Source organism: Eubalaena glacialis, chromosome 11, assembly GCF_028564815.1.
Source record: "Eubalaena glacialis isolate mEubGla1 chromosome 11, mEubGla1.1.hap2.+ XY, whole genome shotgun sequence".
In the NCBI taxonomy this organism is placed as follows: domain Eukaryota; kingdom Metazoa; phylum Chordata; class Mammalia; order Artiodactyla; family Balaenidae; genus Eubalaena; species Eubalaena glacialis.
This window is the reverse complement of record NC_083726.1, coordinates 111,239,588-111,267,163: the sequence shown is the minus strand read 5'-3', so window position 1 is coordinate 111,267,163 and position 27,576 is coordinate 111,239,588. Positions and strand designations below refer to the sequence as shown.

General features: G+C 45.8%; 1 protein-coding gene across 1 annotated transcript in view; it reads right to left on the bottom strand.

The window, feature by feature from the left end:
* The window catches only part of VWF (von Willebrand factor), a 197,720-nt gene that overhangs the window by 124,889 nt on the left and 45,255 nt on the right, over nt 1-27,576 (bottom strand). Inside the window, exons 6-8 of the mRNA XM_061205857.1 lie at nt 10,385-10,536; nt 9,164-9,284; nt 7,526-7,690 (exon numbers count right to left, since the gene is read on the bottom strand). Coding sequence (XP_061061840.1) covers nt 7,526-7,690; nt 9,164-9,218 — 220 coding nt within the window. The 5' untranslated portion in view covers nt 9,219-9,284; nt 10,385-10,536. The remainder of the gene's footprint in view (nt 1-7,525; nt 7,691-9,163; nt 9,285-10,384; nt 10,537-27,576) is intronic.

Below are 27,576 nucleotides of genomic sequence, written 5' to 3'. Positions count from 1 at the left end.
CCTCAAAAAACTAAAAATAGAGTTGCCATATGATCCAGTGACCCCACTCCTGAGCATATACCCAGACGAAACTATAATTCGAAAAGATATATGCACCCCTATGTTCATTATGGCACTATTCACAATACCCAAGATATGGAAGCAACCTAAACGTCCATCAACAGATGAACGGATAAAGAAGATGTGTTGTGTACATATATATATATATACACACAATGAAATGCAACTCAGCCATAAAAAAAAGCAAAATCATGCCATTTGCAGCAACATGGATGGACCTAGAGATTATCCTACTAAGCGAAGTAAGAAAGAGAAAGAGAAATACCATATGATATCACTTACACGTGGAATCTAAAATATGACACAAATGAACCTATCTACGAAACAGAAACAGACACACAGACATAGAGAACAGACTTGTGGTTGCCGGGGGAGGGAGGGAAGGAAGGATTAGAAGTTTGGGATTAGCAAATGCAAACTGGTATATATAGAATGGATAAACAGCAAGGTTCTACTATAGAGCACAGGGAACTATATTCAATAACCTATGATAAACTATAATGGAAAAGAATATGAAAAGGAATACATACACATGTATAACTGAGTCAATTGGCTATACAGCAGAAGTTAACACAACATTGTAAATCAACTATACTTTGGTAAAAATTCAAAAAGAAAAAAAAAATGGAGATTCGTGCGTCTCTCCTCACTGTACTGAATTCGTTTCTCTGGGAGAAGTTTAGAGATACCACAGGTAAAATGCCTCACTCCATGCGGGGAACTTAATAAGGACACAGATGTTGCCATTAGAGATGTTTGAATAGCCAAACACGTGATCAAATGGTCTCTGACGTTCCCGTTGTGAGGGGCAAACGCAGAGGCAAGGGTGATGGCTATTGACATGAAAGCGGGAAAACAGGAAGAGACATTTTTGCAGCTTAATGAAGACCTAACAACCCCACTGCTTGTCCGGAGAACAGGTGCCTGTGCTGGGCTATTGGTTTTCAAAGATAACTGAGTGGCCACAGGAGATGAAGGATCCAGAAGGAACAGTGTGGTCTGCATCTCAAGCCTTTGAGACTGAGAAGTTGATGGAAATAGGGAAGATGAGGGCAGCCAGTGAAGACAGAGATGGAAGATGCTGGAGAAACAGGGGTCAAAGTTGGGGGCGCCACGCCTTCATGCTCCTGAAGAAATGGGGCGGGGACCCAGGTGGAAAGGTTAAGCTTGGAAATGAGGCCATGTGCCCGCTTCTGGAGGGGTCAGGGGACTGTAGCTCCAGCTCCTCAGCAAAAGAGAAGGCAAGGGGTGGTGCAGTGGTTGAGAATCCGTCTGCCAAGGCAGGGGACACGGGTTCGAGCCCTGGTCTGGGAAGATCCCACATGCCGCAGAGCAACTAAGCCCGTGCACCACAACTACTGAGACTGCACTCTAGAGCCCACGAGCCACAACTACTGAGTCCGTGTGCCACAACTACTGAGGCCCGCGCACCTAGAGCCTGTGCTCCGCAACAAGAGAAGCCACCGCAATGAGAAGGCCGCGCATCGCAACGAAGAGTAGGCCCCGCTCGCCGCAACTAGAGAAAGCCCGCACGCAGCAACGAAGACCCAACACAGCCAAAAATAAATAAATAAAATACATTTTTTTAAAAAAAGAGAGAAGGCAAGAATGTCTATGGAACCAAGCGCAGGAGGCTCGGAAGGTCTGTCGATGTGACGTGCAGCTGCCACGGCTGGGGCCACTGATAAAGTGAGCTAAGAAGGGTGGTCTCAGGACAGCCCAGCAGAGGTCTGGAAGGAGGCGTCCTCCAACCAGGGCTTGAGCTGGACCCAGGCTGCTGGAGGACAGCGACACCTGGTACACACACACACACCCAGAACCTACCAGAATGAGCCAGAAAATAGACTTGTTTCTGGTAAGATTTCAGTGAGGGCGTGGCATGTAACTAACAAGCCCATTCTAAGAATAGAGTCTTGAATGATATACTGTTAGTAGCTCAGGGGCCACCAGGAAAGGCCCAGAGACCACCCACAGCCCACAAGCCACAACCTGCCGAGCCCCAGACCAACGCTGGCAGGGGTTAAAGGAGATGCCAACCGTGGGGAAGGGTTTTGTCCTGTCCCACTGAGCAGTCTTGTCCGAACTGCATTTTCACTGCCAACAGTTTCTGTAGCGAGCAAATCTTTCAAAAGTTGAACAGACTTTCTGACAGCAAGAAATTAGCCGAAGAAAAACAAAAATAAGTGATAGGACAAATAAACTCAACTGTTAATGGTAGAGTCTGAGTGGTGGGTATAGGGGTGTTCATTGTCCTATTCTTTCAACTTTTTCGTATGTTTGAAATTTTCCGTAATAAAATGCTGGAAAACGCAAACAAATGGGAGAGCCCGGCAACAGCCTTCAGTTTGCGGTCCCTCCCAGGAGCCTTCCCGGCCCCTCGACATTCACAGTGGGCCAAAGACTAAATCCCTCCCCGGCCTCTGCTGGGGCTGACCCTGACCACCACACCCCAGCCTGGAGGGAGCCCCATTCACCACCTGCCTGCTGGCAGAGGTACAATGAGCCCAAGAGGTTGGGGTCTCCTCCCGGCCACAGAACCCACCTCCTCCTCACCAGTACAATTCCTATCCATCCCCAGTCTCAAGAGGGCTGGAGGGTTCTGCCCCTGCTTCACTAGGTAACTCAGCCTGTACATCACCTTGAGCTAGAGGCATCTCCCTCCTGGAAACAGGAGAGGAACCCTGGGCACCTCTCCTCAAAGGTGCTCCCTCCCCATCATGGGGATTCAGAAAGGGTGCCTGAGAGAGCTAGGCAGCCAGCCAGGGGTGGGGCAGGAGGTGGGGTGGTGGTGTTTGCTGGAGAGTGGGTGGGGAACACTGCCTGCAATCAGGCAGCTTGGGGTGAGCCACCATCCTGCAGTTGCCTTCAAGGCTTTCAAGGATGTAAGATCACCTCAACAGTCACTTGTTCCATGGGAAGCAGGGCTGAACAGGTGCCGTGGGGAAGCCGAGAGGTCACTACCACTAGGAAGGAAGGGCCTGAAGGCTGGGCCAGCCAAGACTCCAGCAGGAAGTCAATCAAAAGGGAACCAGGAGAATGTGACAGAGCCCCGAGCCTCCCACTGTTGGGGTGCATGGGAGCTCCCATCTTTTCCAGGTAAAAGGTGAAACAGCCTGACTCCACAGCCCGTGGGACCTGGGTCCACCAGGTAGCTGACACTCGGTGTCACTTGCCCGTCGTCACACAGCTGGTGAGTGATGACGGGATTGGGACTCAGACCGGGGGCTAGTTTAAGCATTTGAAGGGTGGGCTCTGCATGGCCCCAGGAGCGATGGCATCTGGAAGCTGAGGAGCCTGCCAGGGGCACCCAGAGCCCAGCACCGCGTAAGGCAGCAGCCCGTTGGTGGAGGTGGGGGTAGAGGTGCTGGGATCGGGACCCTCAGTGAGGACAGAACTGCAGGACCCTGTGGAATTCCACACCCAAGGCAGGGGCAGCAAGGGGAGGTTTGGAAGGAGGAGACTTCAGAAAAGCATACCATAGCAGCATGAAGGAGCTTGGAGACCATCTAAACAAGTGGCTTTAAAACGTTTTTGCTCACATATATCCAGACAAAACTATAATCCAAAAAGATACATGCACCCCTATATTCATACCAGCACTATTCACAATAGCCAAGACATGGAAGCAACCTAAATGTCCACCAACAGATGAATGGATAAAGAAGATGTGGCACATATATATAATGGAATATTACTCAGCCATCAAAAAGAATAAAATAATGCCATTTGCAGCAACATGGATGGACCTAGAGATTATCCTACTAAGCGAAGTAAGTCAGAAAGAGAAAGACAAATACCATATGATATCACTTATATGTGGAATCTAAAATACGACACTAATGAAACTACCTAAGAAACAGAAACAGACTCCCAGAAATAGAGAACAGACTTGTGATGGCCGAGGTAGGGGGAGGGAAAGATTGGGAGTTTGGGGTTAGTAGATGCAAACTATTAAATAGAGAGTGGCTAAACAACAAGGTCCTATACTGTAGAGCACAGGGAACTATATGCAATACACTGTGATAAGCTATAATGGAAAAGAATATGAAAAAGAATATGTATGTATAACTGAGTCACTTTGCTGTACAGCAGTAATTAACACAACACTGTAATTTAACTATACTTCAATAAAAAATGAAATTTAAAGAAAGAACATTTTTGCCCAGAAAGTGGAGAAAAATGCCAGTAACTTCATGACCCAGTGCATGCACCATACACATTTCACATAACATCCCTACCCTAACCCTGTGCCAGGCGCTCTGGTACTTTCTGATGTCTTCTATTCTGTTCCCCGTAATTTTTTTTCATGCTGGTTACAACCATTCCATTCATTTTATGACCCATATGTTGTGACTCAGTTTGCAAAACACTGATCTATACTGACTCCATTCTACAGTTGGAGAAACTGAGGCCCAAGTTTACAACAGGCTTTCTCCACCTCGGCGCTATTAACACTGCGGGCCAGATACTTCTTTGTTGTGGTGGCCACTCTGTGCACGTAGGATAATTAGCCGTATCCCTGGCTTCTACCTATCAGATGACACTAGCCTCCACCCCCCAAGCTGTGACAATCTAAAATGTCTCTAGACACAACCAAATGTCCTCTGGGGGAAAAAAATCACCCTGGTTGAGAACTATTGGTTTACACCGCTAACACGTGCAGAGCCCACATCAGGGTTTTCTAACTCCAAGTCCAAACCTCCCTTTGTAACACAAAGCCACCTAACGGGGCGTCTGAGTGCTCAGGATTCAGTTAACCACTAGTGCAGGAGAGAACTCTCCATCAGCCTTATGTTTTATTTGCTTCCTTCCCTCCCTGCAGAATTCAGGAGGGCATCTGATGATGTGCAGCCATCAGGAAGATGAGCCATTAGAAACTGCCAGTGACGGACTTCCCTGGCGGTCCAGTGGTTAGGACTCCACGCTCTCACTGCCGAGGGCCTGGGTTCAATCCCTGGTCAGGGAACTAAAAATCCCACAAGCCACGAGGTGCGGCCAAAAAAAAAGAAAAGAAACTGCCGGCGAGCCCCGGGGCGGGAGAACACTCCCACGGTCTGCAGACCTGCAGGCCCGCACCTCCTGTATCTGCCAGAAGATGGGTGAGGTGTCCATCCCAGAGGCGAGCCAGGGAAGCTCTTCCCGCGGCCCCATCTCCAGTCTGGCCTCTTGAATTCAGGAACTGAGGCTCTAAGTAAGGGAACAAGGCCTGCCCCAGGTGAGCGAGGAGCATTCAGGGAAGCAGGTGGCAGCTGGAAGCAGAGTCAGACCCGAGTGCTTCCTCTGAGTCTAGAGTGTGGGAATCACTACTCTGTGTTTCTAACAAACACTCCATCCTCCACTCCTGTGATTCTGATGCAGGTGATCATCGTCCAAAAGCTGCACAACAGCGATCTGGTGTGACCTGGCCACATACTGATGGGGAGGCAGAGGCTCAGGCTGGGGAGCTCACTCAGAACCTTGCTGGTTGTCCGTGGCTCTCTCGGGGCTGCTTTGGGAGCCACATCCCGCAGAGTGGCTCAGGGGCCACCAGAACTCCCGAGGTCTCTCCCGGGTCCCCATGCTGGCCGGCTAGGAGCCTTGACCTGGGACCCTGGATGGAGCCTGCCGGACCGGGAGCCAACATCAGGGCAAGGGGCCTCGCCTTGGCACCAGGTGGCCCTTCATGCTCGGACACAAACACTTTACCCAGGATGTGAACAAGGTTCACAGGAGAGGAACGGGAATTTGCAATTTAGAAGCGAGGAAACAGGATGTCATTGGAGAACAATAGAGCAGAGACGTGTGGGAGGGCACAGCCGTGCCTGCAGGATGCAACGGCAGCGTCCAGGGGTGCTGGGCCCCTTGGCAACTCCGGCCCCCGGAGCAGCAGTGCCAGCCCACCCTGCCGGGCCCAGCTCCTCAGATTATCCCTCTCCTGCCAACACCCCACTCCCACCCCTAAAAACAGAAAAAGTAGCTGCCCGTGCTCTCCGATGTTAGCAGCACGATTTTGGGTGGGAATTAAACCAATCTATTGAAATGGGATTGATCTATAGCCTGACTTAAGCCAACTACCTGCCAGAAAATTGACACTTGACAAGAGCAAATTGTTGTAAGAAAAGGAGAAGAACGCAGAGGGGGTATCCCACGGAGATGCTCTGAGCTAGAGAGCCCTTCCATTCCTCCTTGGCCCCTGAAACCCAGAGAAGGATGGCCAGAGAGGCCAGACTTCTGACACCAACCCACGTGGATGTGAGGAAGAGGAGTCAGTGTTACCCTGACTTTGATAGACACACCCCCAAGTGCCCACGGTACATTTGTGACAACGTGGATGGACCTTGGAGGCACTGTGCTAAGTGAAATAAGACAAAGAGAGACAAATACTGTACGATCTCACATGTGGACTCTTAAAAAACAAACAAAACAAATGCGCTGTGACTTTTAAGGTGGAGAAATCCACTGAAATAAACATTGGGACCACCTGAGGAGGAAGGACCTGGGGCCTTCAGCTTCCCAGGGAAGGTGAGGGGGTGCTTTTTCTCTCCATTGCTGCCTCTGAAGCAAGACGGGTCCCCAGAGTTCAGAGTTCAGGATGACTTCCTCAATTCATCATGCCCTAGGGGTGTCTCTGGTCCTTTTCATCACCCGCCTGGTTACCACGGCCAAGGCCACCCCGCATCCCGCTTCTCTCCCTTTCAGAAGCATCTTGGCAAAGAACCAGTTTCTGCTGAGGCTCTACACTAGCCCCTCATTGCCTGCTGAATCAAGAAACAGACTCCTCCAACAGACAGCAAGACCTAGCCCCATCAGCCTCCCCCCATGACCCAGTCTTGCACTCCACTATTCCCCAGGCCTGTACTTCTCAAACTTGGGGCCCCAAACCAGCAGCAGCAGCTGGGAACTTGTTAAGAATGAACATTTCAGGCCCCACTCCAGATCCACTGACTTAGAAACCTTGGGCCGGGTGGGAGGGATGGGGGAGCCCAGCAATCTGTTTTAACCAGCCTCCAGGTGAGCCTGATGTGCTGCACGGGGGCAGAGATAACACGGGCATGATACCAGCACTTTGCCAGGAACACGGGGTGCTCAGCAACAGCTGATACTCTGAATTCCAGCAAGAGCATGCAACCTTCCTTCCCTTTTCTACAGGCTTTTGCTATTAAAAACCACCTTGTGGGTCATCAATTCTCTCGATGCTTCGGGGCTTCCAGAGCATTGCCTGGACCCAGAGCAACAGACTCAACCACTGGAGAAGCACGAAGACTCTCTCCATCCACAAGGTTCCCACGGGTAGAGGCCCAGGGGGAAGCCGAGGGAATCCCCACGCCGTGGAGAGGCCGTTCCCCACCATGCTCTCTGCTCAGGCACTGTCCTAAGAGTAGGAAGTCCCGACCCGCAATCCCCAAGGCCCTCACTCGCCAGGGCTGAGCTATGCTGCCCCACTCCCCACCCGCCTCTGAGTCCCCCCCCCAGGGCCCAGACTCACCCATGAGAGAGAAGGAGTGTGTCTGGCAGTCCCCCGCCAGGAGATAACTACAGCTTCCCTCAAAGCTGTACATGCTCTCATCAAAGGTGTTGACGGAGTCACCCCCGAAGAGGCTGCATCGGGCCATCGACGACCTGCCAAGAGTGCCTTCTCCACAAAGGGCCCCTGGAGGGAAAGGCCACACATGAGCACAGCTGGCACCTCCAGCCCAAACCACTGCAGCCTGGTAGAAACGAGGCTGCGTCTGTTAGAAATCAGGCTCCGGGGAAGAACTTTCCATCCTCACTGACAGTAAAGCTGTTGCTTTCAGTCCCAAAATATGACCCAGGACTCAGCAATAATGGAGGAACTGTTTTTCAGGAAACCTATTCATTTTAATGACATATATTCACTGATTTTAAATGTACTGTGTGCTCATTAGAGAGGATTTGGAGACTATGGAAGAATAATAAAAAGAAATTAAAATCATCTGTAACCAACATTCAGCAATAACTAGAGTTAACGTTTTAGCGTTTATCTCTTATTTCTACTTTACTGTGTATATACAATTACAGACTCTGCAAATTTGTCAGCACGCTGAGCAAACTGTTTATAACCTGTTTATTTCTCGATATATTGTAAAGAATTTATCATGCCATACTTCCAAAACATTTTTGGTGCCTGCATTATATTTTGCATCTAAATGTATTTGGTATAGGTTCTAGCATTTTCCAGTTTTCTGATATGTACATAGATTGTAATGAGCATCCTTCTACATTAATCTACTGGTATATCTTGAATATACTGAATTCTAAACAGATCAACCTGTGTGCCTGACACATAGAATCTGTGAAGTATTGACTCCTACAGGGTCATATGCTATCTCCTGCCACTCTCACACTGTGTGTGTGTGTGTGTGTGTGTGTGTGTGCGCGTGCGTGTGTGTGTTGGCAGGTGGAAACCACAGCTGTCAATCTCTACATTTTCTGGATCCCCTGGCACAGAACACACCTAGTAGGAAGATGCAGAGGGTATGACGAATGTACATTTTGCCCCAGACTAACCTGTGAGCAGCAGGCTGGATGCTGCTGGCCTAGTCATCTAAATGGTGACTAGGGTCAGAAAAGGGTCCCCCTTGCCTTTCACAGACTCAGCATCTCAGTGAGGGAAGGAGGGCAGTGTTGTACAGTGAAGGAGAGCTGGCCTCTGATTTTGGTTCTGTGTGACTATGGAGCAGTCATTTTTCCTCTCTGACTCTCAGTCTCTTCATCGGTACTATCGGATGTACACCTGTACAACTAGATGAGCTCCACAGTCTATTCTAAAGCTAATAATCTGCCCAAGTCTTGCATTCCTTCTTCCCCATCCTCTATCCCCAGCATACAGGACTGTTCTGTGTGGCCCTGGTGCTTCTTAGTTCCCCAATTGGAGAAGACATTTACAGGCACCTGGTCCTTGAGAAACACAAGTCCAGGGCAGTGGGCTCTGCAGAACCTTCATAAGAGGAATTAACCAGGGAACCAGTGACTCCGGCAGCCCCAGCATGAGCCAAACGTGGGGCTGGGCACACAGGTGGGCTCCAGACACACCTCCCTGGCAGGGGGTGGTTCCCAATGGCCCTGAGGCAGGAGTGAAGAGTGGCAGCACCTTTGGACCTACCTGGCAAGGTGAGGGCCAGAGCAAGCAGCAACCTCGCGAGCCTGGCAGGGATCATCTGCGGAGAAGCAGGAGAGTTGAGCTCGCGATCACTGGTCACACAGGTGGCTGCTGCTATGTGCTCCTGGCCATGCATGAAGTGGGGAGAATTTTTTTCAAGCAAGAGAAGAGAATCACTCTCATCTGCCCCTTAAACATGGACTGCTGGTCCCCAAAAAAGCCTGTGGCCAGGCCCAAGAGTAACGATCACTGTGATCCAGGACCCCGGGCACCCTTCCCCAAACAGTGGTCCCTGCTGCACACCCAGAGGAAAGCCCTGCCTTGGCCTCCACACGCCCCCAGGTGTCATCGCCTGAGTTCCCGCGGCCGCTCAGAGCCGGGGGCACCTCATTCCCTCCTTCTCTTCATCCTTTCACGCTCGGCAGCAAACTGGGGAGTAAGAACTGTCTCGCTTCTGCTCCTACCATGGGCGCCAGGCTTTGAGAACACTCAGGAACCAGGCTTTCTGGTCAATCACCCACAATGTACACCAACTCCTCTCTCATCCCCATCCCAGCACCTAGCACAGTGCCCAGCACCCGGGAGGTGTTCAGGCAACATTTGCTGAGTTGATCTGATAAATAGACAGGAGTCCAGCAGCCCTGGGTGGTGGGCAAGGTTCCCTGTGGTGTGGCCGCCCCAGAAAAGGACAACTGACCCTGGCTGGCACAGCATACCCCGAGTCCCTTAGGGCCCCGGGCACAGCTCCCTCCTCTGGAAAAGCTGCAAAATTAAGTGCAGAGTCTGTCACCTGAGATTCCCTGGGGGTGGGGAGCTCCTTTACCACCCACTGCCCCATCCAGCCAAGCAAGGGAGAGGTAAACCCCATCCATGATGTATCTGTGGAAGGAACACTCTAATGTCTGATATGGCCAAGGCTTGGTCTTAAAGCAGGTGCCCAACACACAGGTACATCAGGCTGCTTCCAGAAGGTACCCAGAGATGAGGGCAGAGCTCACTCCTGTCCCATCTGGTCAAGTATTACAAGCAGTAAAGCCCAGGCAAGAGCGGAAGCAGCCACAGGACCTCCAGAGGCAAGTGGAGGAGGTGGCGTTGGGAGGGTCCCTGGCTGTGAATCACCCTCCAAGCTAGTCCAGGGATGGAGAACCCCAGCTCCCCAGGAGTGGGGATCAGTCCTGCATCTTCCTCCCACTATGAGCCAGCCCTCTTCCCCAAAGACCATACCTTCCCCTGCAAATGGGGGCTGCGGGTGACTCCAAGGTCCCTCGGGAAACTCAGCCTCCACAGTGGTGCCGCCAGACCTAGGCCATGCTCTCCAGGACCTTCTGTGGCTTGGGACTGTCTTGCTGGTGAGTGACCCCCGGGCTGTGGACACCCTGGGCCGAGGGGAGATAAAGCCCAAGCTGTGACGTCCGTCAGCCCCCCCTTTCCCACCACAATAGCTGTGAGCTGCCACCACAGGGGATAGGCCTCCTCCTAATGACCGAGAGGAAACAATGAACGGAAATGGTATTAGAAACACCTCCAAGGCGATAAGGCTTTGAACGCTTTGGTGGGAGACTTCCTAGCAGCTGCCCTAAGGAGCTGCCTGGCCCTCCTGGCGCCCCTACACAGGCGCGGGTCCCCCCTCAGACAGTGCCCCACAGACGGCAGGACCAGGAAGGCTGGCTGTCCGGGGCAGGCCGGTGCAGGCCAGGGAAGAATCCAGACTGGAGCAACTGAGCTTTTGGATCCGGTTTCCAGGGCCAGACTCCAGTTCCAGGGAAGTTTGGAAAAACACCTCAACCTGAGCCAATTTAGCGGCCGTGTTTAGAGGAAGGAGAGAGCTGATGCTTCCTGTCCGGCTAGGTGTGAGCCCCGACGGGAACCGTCAGTGTGGGTCCTGGCCAGAGAATGGACAAGTTAAAGATGAGGGGCCTGGTCTCTAGTCCAGGCCTTTCTGAAATGATGGCTGGACCGTCAGATGCTAGTACTCTTCCCGAAGACACTTCCAACCACCTCTGCTGCCCTGACTCCTCCCTGACCTTACACACACACACCACACACCACACACACATACACACAACACACACACACACACTATATACACAACACACACACATACACCACCACAAACACCACACACACACCATACACACCACACACCATACACACAACACACCATACACACAACACACATCATATACACAATACACACACACCACATGCACCACACACACACACATACACCACCACAAACACCACACACACACCATACACACACACCACATACACACCACACACCATACACACACCGCACACCATATACACAACACACACACATACACACACCACACACACACACCACACACCATATACACAACACACACCACACACACACAACACACACCATATACACAACACACACACATACACACACCACACACACACAACACACACTATATACACAACACACACACAACACACACACATACACACAACACACACACACCCCACACACCATATACACAACACACACATACACCACCACCACACACACAACACCCACTATATACACAACACACACACACATACACCACCACACACACAACACACACACAACACACACTATATACACAACACACACATACACACAACACACACCATATACACAACACACACACAACACACACCATATACACAACACACACACATACACACAACACACACACACCCCACACACCATATACACAACACACACACATACACCACCACCACACACACAACACCCACTATATACACAACACACACACATACACACAACACACACACACAACACACACTATATACACAATACACACACATATACCACCACACACACACCACATACTATATACACAACACACACACACAACACACACTATATACACAACACATACATACACCACCACACACACCACACACACCACACATCACATACCCACACACCATACACACAACACACACACATACACCACCACAAACACCACACACACTCCATACACACACCACACATCACATACACACACCACATACACACCACACACAACACACACAATACACACACACATACACACCACCACCACATGCACCACACACACACCATACACACACCACACATCACATACACACACACAACATAGGCACACACCACATACACACCACACACCATATACACAAAACACACATATACACTACCACAAACACCACACATATACCATACACACACCACACATCACATACACATACACCACAAACACACACCACAAACATACACACCACACACACCAATCTTTCTTCCCAACCTCTAATTCCCTGGAGCCTAATTCTCAATCATCTGCTAAACTAATTCTTGCTAAAAGAGGTAGCCAATAAAACAGAGAAGGGTGGGGACTCTCATGCTGGGACCCCAGGCTCTGTGACAGGCAGCCTAAGACACATCTCGGTGAGGAAGCCCACCCCGCTGCTTCTCACGTCATGGCACCTGCCCTAAGAGTCTGGGAAACCTTCTGTCCCCAACCTCCCCCTCCCCACGCACACCCCTCACACCCCACCACTCCCTTTACTGCCCCAGGAGAGGAAGATGTTCCCAAGAAAGAAGTGGCAGAAGAGGCAGAATTAGCATGATATAGCAGAAAAGCCACTTAAGGATTTCCATTTCCAACCTTTCTTTTTACTAGATAACCTGAAAATCCACCCACTACAAAACATCTCAAAATGCTGTGTTAAATATAACAAATGTTCTTTTTCTTTTTTTAATATTTATTTATTTGTCTGCGCCGGGTCTTAGTTGCGGCACCCTAGATCTTTAGTTGCAGCACGTGGGCTCTTTTAGTTGCAGCATGTGCCTCTTAGTTGCAGCATGCGGGATCTAGTTCCCTGACCAGGGATCAAACCCGGGCCCCCTGCACTGGGAGCACGGAGTCTTAGACACTGGACCACCAGGGAAGTCCCAACAAATGTTCTTTAAAAGCACAGCTAGGGCCTCCCTGGTGGCGCAGTGGTTAAGAATCTGGCTGCCAATGCAGGAGACACGGGTTCAAGCCCTGGTCTGGGAAGATTCCACATGCCGCGGAGCAACTAAGCCCGTGCACCACAACTACTGAGCCTACGCTCTAGAGCCCGTGAGCCACAACTACTGAAGCCCGCATGCCTAGAGCCCACATTCCGCAACAAGAGAAGCCACCACAGTGAGAAGCCTGCACACTGCAATGAAGAGTAGCCCCCGCTCGCCGCAACTAGAGAAAGCCCATGCACAGCAACGAAGAACCAATGCAGCCAAAAATAAGTAAATAAAATAAATAAATTTAAAAGAAAAAGACAAATGACCCAAATAGAATGGGCAAAAGACTTGAATTGACATTACTCCAAAGAAGATATATACAAGGGCCAAAAAATACATGAAAAGATGCTCAGCATCATTAGTTATCAGGGACATGTGAATCAAAACCACGAGATACCACTTCACACTTCATTAGGATGGATATAGTAAGAAGCGAAAAGTGTTGGAGAGATTGTGGAAAAATTGAATCCCTCACCTCGTACATTGTTGGTGAGAATGTGAAATGGTGCAATTCTTGTGGAAAATAGTCTGGTGGTTCTTCAAAAAGTTAAACATATAATACCATATTACCCAGCAATTCCATTCCTAGGTATATACTCAGGAAAATTAAAAACAGGTGTTTAGGGACTTCCTGGTGGCACAGTGGTTAAGAAACCGCCTGCCAATGCAGGGGGCATGGGTTCAAGCCCTAGTCCAGGAAGATCCCACATGCCAAGGAGGAACTCAGCCCATGCGCCACAACTACCGAGCCTGCGCTCTAGAGCCCGTGCTCCACAACAAAAGAAGCCACGGCAATGACAAGCCCGCGCACCACAACGAAGAGTAGCCCCCACTCGTTGCAACTAGAGAAAGCCCGCGTGCAGCAACAAAGACCCAACACAGCCAAAAAGAAAGAAAGGAAGAAGGAAGGAAGGAAGGAAGGAAGGAAGGAAGGAAGGAAGGAAGGAAGGAAGAAAGAAAGAAAGAAAGAAAGAAAGAAATCATCATAGACTAAACAGCAGGAATTGAAAAGAATAGACATCTCTAGAAAAGAAGAGGAAGACTTGAAAAAGAACTTTTAGACAACTATAATCCAATAAAATTTTTTAAAAAAAGAACTTATAGAAGTGAAAATATATAGTAAATTAATTTTTAAAATTCCAATACAAACACCAGACATCTCCGAAGAAAAATTTGCTGGAAGATAGAGTTTAGGAAATTATAAGGAGATGAAAAACGATAGAAGGAGAAGATCCAAAAAGAAGTGCTGAGAATATGTCCTTCAATGTAGATTCCCATCCACGATACCTTAGCTTGAATGCCACTCCCTCCCCCAACCCCAAAGCAGGCCCTGAGAATTTTAGTGCAGATAATTTATTTGGGAAAGCAGGAAACACTGGCAGGCAAGTGGAGACATGATATGGGGAAGGGAGAACAGCCAATAAAAGGTGTTTATTAAGCCAGCTACCACGTGGTCAGCTGAGCTTCATCCATGAGGAAAGTCTAGGAGAAAGGTTAAGGCACATGCCACAGAATTATCCCACTCCTGGGTCAAGAAAGCAGAGGTATTTCTAAAATACCCTACACTGGTCCTTAACTGTCAAGGGCTGCTCCTGGGCTCACTAACTCCTCAATACTCTGGGCCTTGAGCACAGAGGTTCAGACCCTGGCAGTCTAGAAGAAGCACATGAAGGTTAAGGTCAGGGGGATGTGTGAGGGGGTTAACTAGGTCGTTAAATTATCACTCAGAGATTGGGGAAAGTAGAAAGATTTTTTTCAGAAAACAGGCAGTGTGTTTATTATTAACAGTCCTTTCTGAAAGAACTACTAAAGAAGATACTTCAAGAAGAAGAAAATTAAACCCACAAAGAAAATGCCAGAGGAAAAGATAAAGAAAGAAATTGGTAAATACGGGGGTAAAGAGGAGCAGGCAGTGATTGCATAAAACAATAACAATAATAAGGATAAACTGGAGAGTTAAAAAATAAGATGGAACCAAAATACCAGACAGCAATAGCACCTAGGATGGGGAGGGGGTGACGAGAGTGGAAGTGTAGTAAGGTCCTTGTATTGCTCAGAAAAAAGAAAGAGGTGATAACTGTAGACTTTGCGGTGGCTAGAATGCACAGTCAAATTTTAAGAGAGGATGCTAAAAAAATAGAATTGAATGTATGTTTTCCAAACCATTGAGGGGTGGAGGGTGGGGAGCTGGAAACAAAGAAATCTAGACTGACCCAGGAGAAAACATAGAAACAGCACGACAAATAGTATAAAATAAGATAGAAAAAATCCAAACAATGATAGTCAGCAGTAAAAAGAAACAGATTATCAGGTTGGATGACACACATCTAGCAATGTTCAAGAGCTAGGCCTGAAACATAAAGACACAACACTTCAAGGAAAAAAAAAAAGAAAAGCCAAATGATAACCAAGAGAAAGCTGATTATACTACTATCAGACAAAATAGACCTTAAGAAAAAAAGTCATTATTACAGACAAAGAGGATACAAAGAAGATAAAAAGAGAAATGTACCAGGAAGCTGTAATTATGTGCACTTCATAATATCAGCTCAAAATGTATAAAGAAAAAAATTATTGAATTATAAGGCAAGGTGGAAAAAGCTTTGGGTAAAAATCAACAACATCCACTTATGGAAAACAAGCACACAAAAACATCTTTGAAACCCACAAAAAGAAGGGAGTGTCCTTGACCTGAGTAATACAGCAAACCTCACAATTATGGTAAAAATATAAGCCACTTTCCCTTTAAAAATCAGAACAAGACAAAAATGCCCAATATCATCACTGCTAGTCAACATTGTATCAGATGCCCAGGCCAGTACAGAACAAAAAAAAAAAAAAGAAAAGGAAATATAAGGTATATGGCTTCAAAAAGAAAAAGCAAAAGGGACTTCCCTGACGGTCCAGTGGTTAAGACTCTGTGTTTCCAACGCAAAGGGCACAGGTTTGATCCCTGGTCAGGGAACTAAGGTCCTGCATTCCGTGTGGTACAGCAAAAGAAAAAAAAAAAAAAAAAGCAAGAGAGTTATTATTTAAAGATATGACTGTCTACGTAGAAAACTTCCAGAGAATTCTACATAAGAGAATTTTATTAGAGTTCAGCAGTTTGCTAAAATAAGACTAATCTTTAAAATCTATTATGTTCCTATATAATTACAAAATGTAATATTTAAAGTGACACTATTAGTAATACAACAAAGTGACCCTATTAGTAAAACAACAAAAACTAAATACAATAAGAATACAATAAAAATAAATTATTCTTAAGAATAAATAAATAATTCTTAAGAATAAATACAATAAAATCTGCATACAACCATTATGCAGAAAATCATAAATTTTATTGCAAGACATAACAGAAGACCCAACAGGGAGATACACCGTGTTCATACTTACTGAAATCACAGGATTGTAAAGATACCAATTATCTCCAAATTAGTGTACAAATTAAATGCAATTCCAATCAAAATGTAACAGGGTTTTTCATGAAATTAGACAAGCTGATACAAAATCCTTGTGGAAAGCAAAAGATTAAGAATAGTTCAGACAATTTCAAATTCTAAATCATCAATAAAAATGGACAATGGTTATTATCAAAAAGATAAGTTTTTACTGTCAAAGTTTTTATTATCAAAAAGGTAAAAAATAATAAATGTTGGTGAGGATGTGGAGAAATGAGAACACCCGTGCACTGTTGGTGGGAATATAAACTGGGAGAGCCACTATGGAAAACAATATGGAGATTCCTCAAAAAAATTTAAATAGAACTACCATATGGTCTAGTAATCTCACTTCCCTGTATATATCTGAAAGAAATTAAACCACTATTTCAAAGAAATGTGTGCACCCTCATATACCTTAGAGCATCATTCCCAGTAGCCAAGATAGGGAAACAACTGATATATCCGTTGATAGAGGAATGGATATAGAAAATGTGGTATATATACAATGGAATATTATTATTCAGCCATAAAGAGATGGAAATCTTGCCATTTGCAACAACCGTGGATGAAACTTGAGGGCATTATGCTAAGTGAAATAAGCCAGAGAAATACAAATACGTGATCTCACTTATACGTGAAATCTAAAACAAAAACTCACTTATACATGAATGATGTCACTTATACGTGAATGATCTCACCTATACGTGAATGATGTCACTTATATGTGAACGATCTCACTTATACGTGAAATCTAAAACAAAAACAAAAACGAACAACAACAGCAACAACAACAAAACAAGAAACCAAGGTCATAGAAACAGAGAACAGATTGGTGGTTGTCAGAGGCAGGGGGTAAGGGGTGGGCAAAATGGGTGAAGGGGGTCAAAAATACAAACTTCCAGTTATAAAATAGTTAAGTCATGGGATGTATTGTACAGCATGGCGACTACAGTTAATAATAAGGTATTCAGTATTGGAAAGTTGCTGAGAGAGTGGATCTTAAAAGTTCTCATCACAAGAAAAAAAGTTGTTACTGTAACTATGTGGTGATAGATGTTAACATGTTACTTAGACTAATTGAGGTGATCATTTCACAATAGTTACAAATATCAAATCATTACATTGTATACCTGACACCAATATAATGTTACATGTCAGTTATACCTTTTTTTTTTTTTTTTTTTTTGGGCTGTGCCATGCAGCTTGTGGGATCTTAGTTTGTCCACCAGGGATTGAACCCAGGCCACGGCAGTAAGCGTGCTGAGTCCTAACCACTGGACTGCCAGGGAATTTCCTTTCTTTTTATTTTTTTAAATTATATCTTAATTTTAAAAAAAAATTTAAGGTATGGACAACCTACCCAGTAGCAATAGATATTGATATAGAAAGGCAATTCACAGAAAAGAAAAAAACTCATTTGGCCAGTAAACATATGAAAAATCATTCAACCCCACTGGCCACTAGGGAAATCCAAAATAAAACCACATAGCTATCTTCCCATCACATTGGCCAGGATGTGGGGCTATTGGAACTATTTGCTGTTGTTAGGACAAGTGGTATATCACTTTGGAGGAAAATCTGGAAATAGCTAAGAGATTTAAAGACACTCTTCCCATGGCCCAGTACATGCACTCCTGGGCATATCACTTGGCAAAACGTTCACCTACGTGCACAAAGCAACTTGCACAGAATGTTCACTGCAGCAGTGAATGTAGTTCACAAGCATGTAAACAACTAAATATACTTCAACAGTATGAATAAATAAATGGTGATACATTCATCCTATGAAATACCAAACAGCAGTCAAAAATAATCAAGGCTACATCTACCAACATGGACAAATCCCCAAAATAATGTTGAGCAGAAAATAAAAGCAAGTGTCAGAGACTCTACAGCATGATAGTATTTATGTAAGGCTAAATAAAGACCATGTAAAATAAAACAGTATATTACTGCTTATAAATATGTTTAATTGCAGGAGAAGTCAACATGTATGGTGGATAACCACTAAATTCAGGGTAGTGGTCACCTTTAGGGAGGAAGAGAGAAGACAGGATCCAGGGAGTGGTACATGAGGGGCTATATCTCTCTGTATATGTTTTATTTACTTAATAATTTCAAAAATATGAGACAAATATGGAAACACATTAAGAAGGCTGGAACATGCCAAAACATGGAAACAACCTAAACGTCCATCAACAGATGAATGAATAAAGATGTGGTACATATATACAATGGAATACTACTCAGCCATAAAAAAAGAATGAAATAATGCCATTTGCAGCAACATGGGTGCAACTAGAGATTATCATACTAAGTGAAATAAGTCAGAAAGAGACAAATACCGTATGATATCACTTATATGTGGAATCTAAAATATGACACAAATGAACCTATCTATGAAACTGAAACAGAATCAGGGACATAGAAAAAAGACTGGTGGTTGCCAAGGTGGAGTGGGGTGGGAGAGGGTTGCATTGGGAGTTTGGGATTAGCAGACGCAAACTGGTATATAGGATGGATAAACAACAAGGTCCTACTGTATAGCACAGGGAACTATATTCAATATCCTGTGATAAACCATAATGGAAAAGAATATGAAAAAGAATATATATATATGTATAACTGAGTCACTTTGCTGTATAGCAGTAATTAACACAACATTGTAATTCAACTATACTTCAATAAAAAAATAAATTTTTATAAAAAGATGGCTGGAACATGGATATCTTTATATTATCCTCTCTAGTTTTCTGGACAGTTGAAATTTTCACTTGCAAGATAAAGGCCTGATGCCAGTGACCTTGGCATGTTGGCTTTGCCCTCACAAAGAGCAGAGGGTCCAGCATCCTTGCATCCTTGCACACCCATCTTCACATACAAGGCCTACTGCCTTAAAGCAAACTCCTAGATGTGAAAAAAATCACTGGGTTAAAAGTCACAAAACTTGTTAAGACTTATATACATCCTGCCAAGAACTATATCAATTTACCCTTCCATGGCATTTTATTAGTTATGGACTGAAAGTTTATGTCCCCCAAAATTCATATTTTGAAGTCCTAACCCCCAATGTGATGGCATAAGCAGATGAGGCCTTTCGGAGGTATTTAGGGTTAGATGAGGTTGTAAGTGCGGGGCCCCCATGGTGGGATTAGTGCCCTTTTAAGAACAGGAAGAGACATCAGCGATTTCTCTCTCTACAGTATGAGGACACAGGGAGAAGACAGCTGTATGCAAGCCAGGAAGCGGGCCCTCACCAGGAACCAAATCTGCAAGCACCTTGATCTTGGACTTCCAGCCTCCAGAACTGTGAGAAATAAATGTCTGTTGTTTAAGCCATCCAGTCTATGGTATTTTGTTACAGCAGCCTGAGCTGACTAAGACAGTTATTTTCTTTATTATTTAGTAATTTAACTGGCAAAAACTGGTATGAGATTATTTTTTAATATTCATCCTTTTAAATATTGGGGGGATGTTTTCTAATATTGTCCATTTGTATTTCTTCTTTTGTGAATTTCTGGCTATTTTATTTATTTATTTATTATTTTTGGCTGTGTTGGGCCTTCGTTGCTGCGTGGGGTCTTTCTCTATTTACCATGAGCAGGGGCTACTCTTCGTTGCAGCGCACAGGCTTCTCACTGTGGTGGCTTCTCTTGTTGCGGAGCACAGGCTCTAGGCGCGTGGGCTTCAGTAGTTGTGGCTCAAGGGCTCTAGAGCACAGGCTTAGTTGCTCCGTGGCATGTGGGATCTTCCCAGACCAGGGCTCGAACCCATGACACCTGCATTGTCAGGTGGATTCTTAACCACTGCACCACCAGGGAAGTCCCCTGGCTAGTGTCTTTAGCTCATTTTCAAATGGAGATGTTTATCTTTTCCTATTGATTTGTAAAAGCTCTTTAGAGATTAGGAATAATATTTTTGTTTCCTCACATTAATATGTGAATGTTTTTCTCAGTTCTTCATTTACCTTTAATTTTTACTTGTGGTGGGTTTTTTTATGTTACAGGAGTTTGGGGGATTGTTTGATGTTCTGGGGGCGAGGGGTGTTAGGTATCACGGGTACAAAGTAAAAGTACAAACACAAAATGTTTGAAAGGAAACAGTGAAAAATCAAATCTCCCCTCCTCCCTAGTGGGTGACCAACTGTCCCAGTTTGCCCTGAACTGAGGGACTTTTGGGGACATGGGATTTTCATTACTAAAACTGGGACAGTTCTCAGATAAGTGGGACAGTTGGTCACCCTACCAGCCTCCTAGTTCCCTTCTCAGAGGCAATACTGTCTCCAGTTTCTTGGGTAGCCTTCCAAAAACACTACAAAAGTTTTAAACATTCGTCTTCAAATCTGTTGTGGAGAATGTGAATCTTAGTCCACAAACTGGCATTTGCAAGATATGTCACATCCTTTTAATTTCTTTAAATCAAATTAAACATAACCTTCTTTACAGTCAGGGTGACACAAGAATCCAGGGTGGGTTATGGAGGGCTCAGAAAACACTGAACTCAAATCTTTAGTCCACCCCTCTCGCTGCTTCCCCCTTCCCAAGCCCACATGACTTCTTTTATTTTATTTTTTTTTAGTATTTTTTTGACATGGACCGTTTTTAAAGTCTTTATTGAATTTGTTTGAGCAATTTGAAATATTGCTTCTGTTTTTATATTTTGGTTTTTTGGCCACAAGGCACGTGGGATCTTAGCTCCCAGACCAGGGATCAAACCCGCACCCCCTGCATTGGAAGGCGAAGTCTTAACCACTGGACCGCCAGGGAAGTCCTCCCACAGGACTTCTTTAAAGACCAGCAGCCCAGCAACTTCCAGGGCCTGTTGGCCTGACCTCTGGGTCTGGCAGCCAATGGCGTCCGGAGACCCCACCACCTCTCTTTCTGTGGACCTTCCTCCTTCTCGGGCCTCATGACCAGTCTTAACTTCCTCCTGGGCCCCCATGAGCACCGGCACCCAACCCCACCGTGCACGCCACTCATCGCCCACTGGCCTCGCTCTCCAGACACCTCCTGTGCTCACTCACACAGCGTCACCGTCCAAAAGGCACTCCGGCTCCCCCCATTCCTTCTCTCTGCTAATTATCCTTCCCTTGGCCTTTGGTGCCAGGCCCTCTGCTACATGCTTCACATGCATTCTTACACTCAATCCTCCTGTATAGTTTCCTGGGGCTGCAGTAACAAACTATCACAAACTGGGTGGCTTAATACATCAGAAATGTATTCTCTCAAAGTTCTGCTGCAGTCCGAAATCAAGATGGCAACAGGGCCAAGCTACTCCAATGGCTCTAAGAGAGAGAGATAGCTTCCTGCCTCTTCCAGCTTCTGGGGGCTCCAGACTTCCTTGGCTGTGGCTGCATCGCTCCAATCTCTGCCTCCGTATTCACACTGTCTCCCCTTCTCCCTCTGTGTCTCCCCTCTGTATTTCTTAAAAAGACACTTGTCATGAGAGCCCATCTATGTAATCTAAGGTGCTCTCATCTTGATATCCTTAAGTATATCTGCAAAGACCCTTTTTCCAAATAAGATCACATTCACAGGTCCCGGGGGTGAGAATGTGGACATATCTTTTGGGGAGGGGCACCATTCAACCCACTACACCTCCTAACAACCATTCACCCCAGAGACAAGGATGCTGAGGCTCAGACAGGCTAAGTAACTTGCAAAAGATCACCCCGTTACGAAAAGACAGCCGGCTCTGAACCCACGTCTGTCTGATGCAAAGTTCATGTTTTTTCTACTACACGTGTACTATTCCAGGAGGCTTTTCTCCTTTCCTGCTCCCCTCATCCCCACTTACCTGTCTAGAAACAACTTTCCTATCTTTGAACCACCCTGGATGTCTCTAGGGAAACTCATCTTGCCTTGTATTTTCCTCTTTAAATCTCATCTCCTCTACTCTTTGCTCTCCTAGAAGACGGACCACGCCTTACCCATCCCTGTAATTTCCCAAGTACGTGGCTCTGAGCATGGCACATAATAAGCGTTCCAGAAATGCTTGATGAACTCCCTGTGTTGTTTCATTAGCATAAAATATTAAAAAGTAGATCCAGGGCTGATGTCGCAAGGAAAGAATTGCTCAAAATCTGAGGAAGTTGTCAGCTGCTCTCCAATTTGTCAACACAGAAGTTTAAAAAAAGCACTCACCAGAGGGTCAGGGGGAAATTGCAAAGGGAAAGTCATGGATTTGCTCTGCTAGGGGACAGTGACATCAGACAGTGACATCAGACCAGGGTCGTGCACCCATTTGTCATTCTGCAGCCGTAACTGGTATGACTCTCCAGGACTATTTCTAAATGACACTGGAATTTCTATTTTGTCAGAGTATAACACTCTTGACTGGAATATTAGGACTATTTTCCCTAAATACAGGGGAACATAGATAAATACAGTTGGGACTCCCGATTGGCTAAGAAGGGAGCTGTGTAAACCACCAGCTGCAGCGGAGGGGGCGCTGGTGCTGTGAGTAGAGGGCACAGGGCTGCGGGCACAGGGCTGCAGGGTGACCAGCTCTTCAATCCCGGACTCCACTTAGCACACCTAGACTCCTGCTGTCACCACAAGAGCCACTTTCTTCAGGAAATTCCCAAGTCAGAGGCCAAGCCATCGAGTTTTACATTTGACAGCTTAAGCCCAGTGGTTTCAATAGATATTTTATATATTAAATGCAATTGATCAGTAAACACATTTGAAAACTGCCCAGGGTACCTTTTCTGAGTTACTCTTTCCACTGAGGTTGTTGGTTTTCCTGGAATTCTGTAAAGTTCTTTGTATATAAAAGCATGCTATTTGAGGGACTTCCCTGGCAGTCCAGGGATTAAGACTCCGCGCTTCCACTGCAGGGGGCATGGGTTCTATCCCTGGTCGGGGAACAAAGATCCTGCATGCCACACGCAATCTAGAAAAAAAAATTTTTTTTTTAAATAAAAGCGTGCTATTTGAAATGAAAGCCATAGACTGTGGCCCACAGCAGCCTCCAGCTACCCGAGTGTTTGGGTTACATTTACATAAGTCTGGGGCAAAATTGCATTGACCTGATGGATGCGTCACCAGCCCAGAGCGCGCCTCCTCTGCCCTGACCTGTGGCTACCTCTCCCTCCTCTGCCCTCTTACTACTCACTTGGCAAGGACCCACATGATGTCTGTCGGCAATGTTCGTATTTTCCTATAACATGTGAGGTGCTGTTGCCTTATCTCCCTAATCAGACCACCAGTTCCATGAGAACAGGAATGGAATTTTGGAAACAGCCTGCCTTCCCAGACGACACCCCGCCTCCAGGCACAGGACCCTTGGCAAAAGTGACCCTTCAAATCCCTGAGCCCCAGCCCCAGCTCGGGATGTCTGGGCGCACCCCCCTCTAGCGGGGGCACCGCCCCAGGGCAGAGCAGCCCTGCAGCCTCACACCACGGAGATGAAGCCCCACACCCAGACACTGCTCTGTAGCAACTTTTTAAATACAAATAAAGAGGGTGTGCTAAGAGCTTCAAACAGTGCGAGAGGGTCAAGGGACAGAGCCTTCACATTCATCCAGGATGATGGCTGCGGAAGGCTTCAGGGAGGGACAGGGTTGACTTGGCCTGGGTAGGGTGGGTAGAATGATTGTTTTAATAGTTTTAATTGCTTTTTTATTATTATAAAAGTAACATGTGGTCATGGTAGGGGAGAAAAAGTATGGACAAATAAAAATAAGAAAATAAAAATCACCCATAATCCCACTACCCAGAAACAACCACCATCAACAGTTTAGAATGCTGCTGTCCTGTCTTTTTTAATGTATATGTAATATGATTTTTAAATAAAATCTTCCTATACAGGGGGTTTTGTAATCTGCTTTTGAATATATCATAAGTGTTTTTCAACGCATTAATACTTTAGGGTGTTTGGCTTTTGTTCACTGCATATTTCACTTCTTGTTATTCCACAATTTAACCAGCTCCATATCGTTGGATGTTTATTTAGGTTGGTTCTACTTTTTTCTTTTTGTTAACAATGCTGCATTCAATATCTTGTAATAACCAATAATTATTATTGGAAAAGAATCTGAAAAAGAATATATACATATATATATATATATATATATACATGAATTACTTTGCTGTACAGCTGAAACTAACACAACATTGTAAATCAACTATACTTCAATAAAAAAAATTTTTTTTAAACTGCAAAAAAAATAAAGTAAAATACAAGACAATGCTTCAATGAATATCTTTGAAACTGTATCTATGCACAACCCTCAGGATTATTTCCATAGTATGAAATTCCTACACATGGAAATGGAATTTCTGGGTCAACGGTCATCCACATTTTAAGGCCTTTGATGATGAGGCCAAATAGGATTGTGACAGGTGAAAATGAGGGCAAAGGGCATTTCAGATGCAAAGAAAGAAGTAAAAGCATAGAAGCAGGAAAGCTCTGGGCATGTTAGAATAAATAAATGCCGTAATAGGCTGGTAGTTAATGCATGCAAAGGAAACTAGTGAGAGATAAGACAAGAAAAAGTGGTAAGACAGTTCGTCAAGGACCCTGAGTCAGGGTTAAGGGTCTGTGTTTATCCAGTAGACTCTGGGCCAAACACTCTGGCTGCAGTGGAAAGGGATTGTAGAGGGGCCGGATGGACATGGGAGACCAGTCAGGGGGCTAATGGACTCTTCCAGAAGAGGCACAGTGAGGGCCTGAAGAGGGCCATGGGCTTGAGAAGAGAAGAACGGGTACAGTCAACCAGGTGATTGCCCTAAGACATCTTCCCCCTAGTCCCCCAAACCTGTGAATGTCACCTTACAGGGCAAAAGGGACTTCGCAGATGTGGTTCAGTTAAAGATATTGAGATGGGGGATTATCCTAGATTGTCCCGGGAAGCCCAGTCTAATCACGAGGGTCCTTACACGAGAGGCAGGAGGGTCAGGGTCAGGGAAGGTGGTCCCAGAAGCAGAGGTTGGAGTTGTGAGGGGCCACGAGCCAAGGAGTGAGGGCAGCCTGGAGAAGCCAGAAAAGGCAAGGGACACATTCTCCCCTGGAACCTGCAGAAGGAACACAGCTCTGCCCATACCTTGACTTTGACCCATTTCAGACTTCTGACCAAGACTGTAAGATAACAAACTTCTGTTGTCTTAAACCATTAAGTTGGTGGCAACTTATTACAGCAGCGATAGGAAACTCACACCGGGAGAGTGCCCTGCTCTCTTGGGGGGTGATTCCAGGCAGCTTTGCTAAACTGGTGTTGAGAGAAGAGTAAGTGCTCTGAGCTCAAGGAAGAGGGATCCCTGAGGGCCAGGGTTTAAGAGCCTGAAGAACTGGGCTGGGAAGATGAACAGATGCAACCAGAGAAGAAGCTCACATGTGAAGGTGTGACTGTCAGAGGCACTTGGGGCAGGGCTACCCAGAGGCAGGGGGATAGATGAGTTGACCTCTGCCTGCCTGGGGAGTAAGTTCTCCAGGGTGGAGCTGGCACAAATGCAAAAGAACTTCAAGGGGGGAGAGATTTCCTAGCAGGGCTGATCTTTGCCTTCTCATATTTTTGTAGCATCTCTTCTCCTATGTCAACTCCACAGGAAAGAGAATTTTCTTGTCAGTTTATGCCAAATAAACAAACACACCAGATTTCTCAAGCCAGGCTACCAGCTCCCAGCATATACAGCCAGCACCTCAGCTAAAGGGAAGCCGTCCTCCTCCACTTCCTCTCCTCCAGGGACATCTGTGGGCGAAATAGTATGCTCACTTCCTGCCTTCAGGATGACCATCAAAGTAATGAAATGCCTACTATCAAAAGGATGCACAACTGCAGACTAATCTTCTCATGTTCTCCGTAACTATGACACCACATTATTATTGCCACAGAGTTAAAGAGGGCTCAAACCACTACATCTTGTGGAGTTTCTGGTCCTAGTAGCCCAGTAGGATTCCTGAACCACTATCCCAGGAGCTGGGGTTCTAATTTTACAGATAGAAAGTTATAGATTCTGAATTTGTCTGCATCTTATAAAATAGCTTCAAAATACATAAATCGATAAATCAACTTTAAAGTCTTTCTCAATTATCCATAAGTCAAGCAGATAAACTTGGTAAAATAAAGATTTTTTTAAACAATTGTTAAACCCAGTAATTGTACCCTTGAGCATTTATGCCAGAGAAATAGAAACTTAGATTCACACAAACTCTTATACATGAATGTTCATAGCGGCTTTATTCATAATACTGTAGTCAAAAACTGGAAACAACCCAGATGTCCTTCACTGGGTTAATAGCTAAACAAACTGGTCAATCCATACATGAAATACTGCTCAGCAATAAGAAAGAATAAACTGGGACTTCCCTAGTGGTCCAGTGGTTAAGAATCCGCCTTCCAATGCAGGGGATGTGGGTTAGATCCCCGGTCGGGGAACTAAGATCCCACATGCCGTGGGGCAACTAAGCCCGCGTGCTCTAGAGCCCACATGCCACAACTACAGAGAAGCCCACGTGCAGCATCGAAGAGCCCGCATGCCGCAACTAAGTCCCAACACAGCCAAATAAATAAATAACTAAAGTAAAAAAAAAGAAAGAACTATTGATATATACACAACAACATGTGCGGTTCTCCAGAGAATTACCTGAGTGAAAGAAGCCAACTCCAGAAGGTTAAGTACTGTACGATTCCATTTATATAACACTCTTGAAATGACAAACTTTTAGAAATAGAGAACAGATGAGAGGTTGACAAGGGTTAGGGGTAGGAGAGAAGGGCGAGGGGGAGGAGGAACAAGAGAGATACTTGTGGTGATAAAAGGGCAAAAGGAGGGACCTTTGTTGTAATGGCCATATCTTGACATGGTGGTGGATATACAAACCTACACATGTGATAAAATTGTACAGAACTAAATACACACACACACACACACACACACACACACACACGA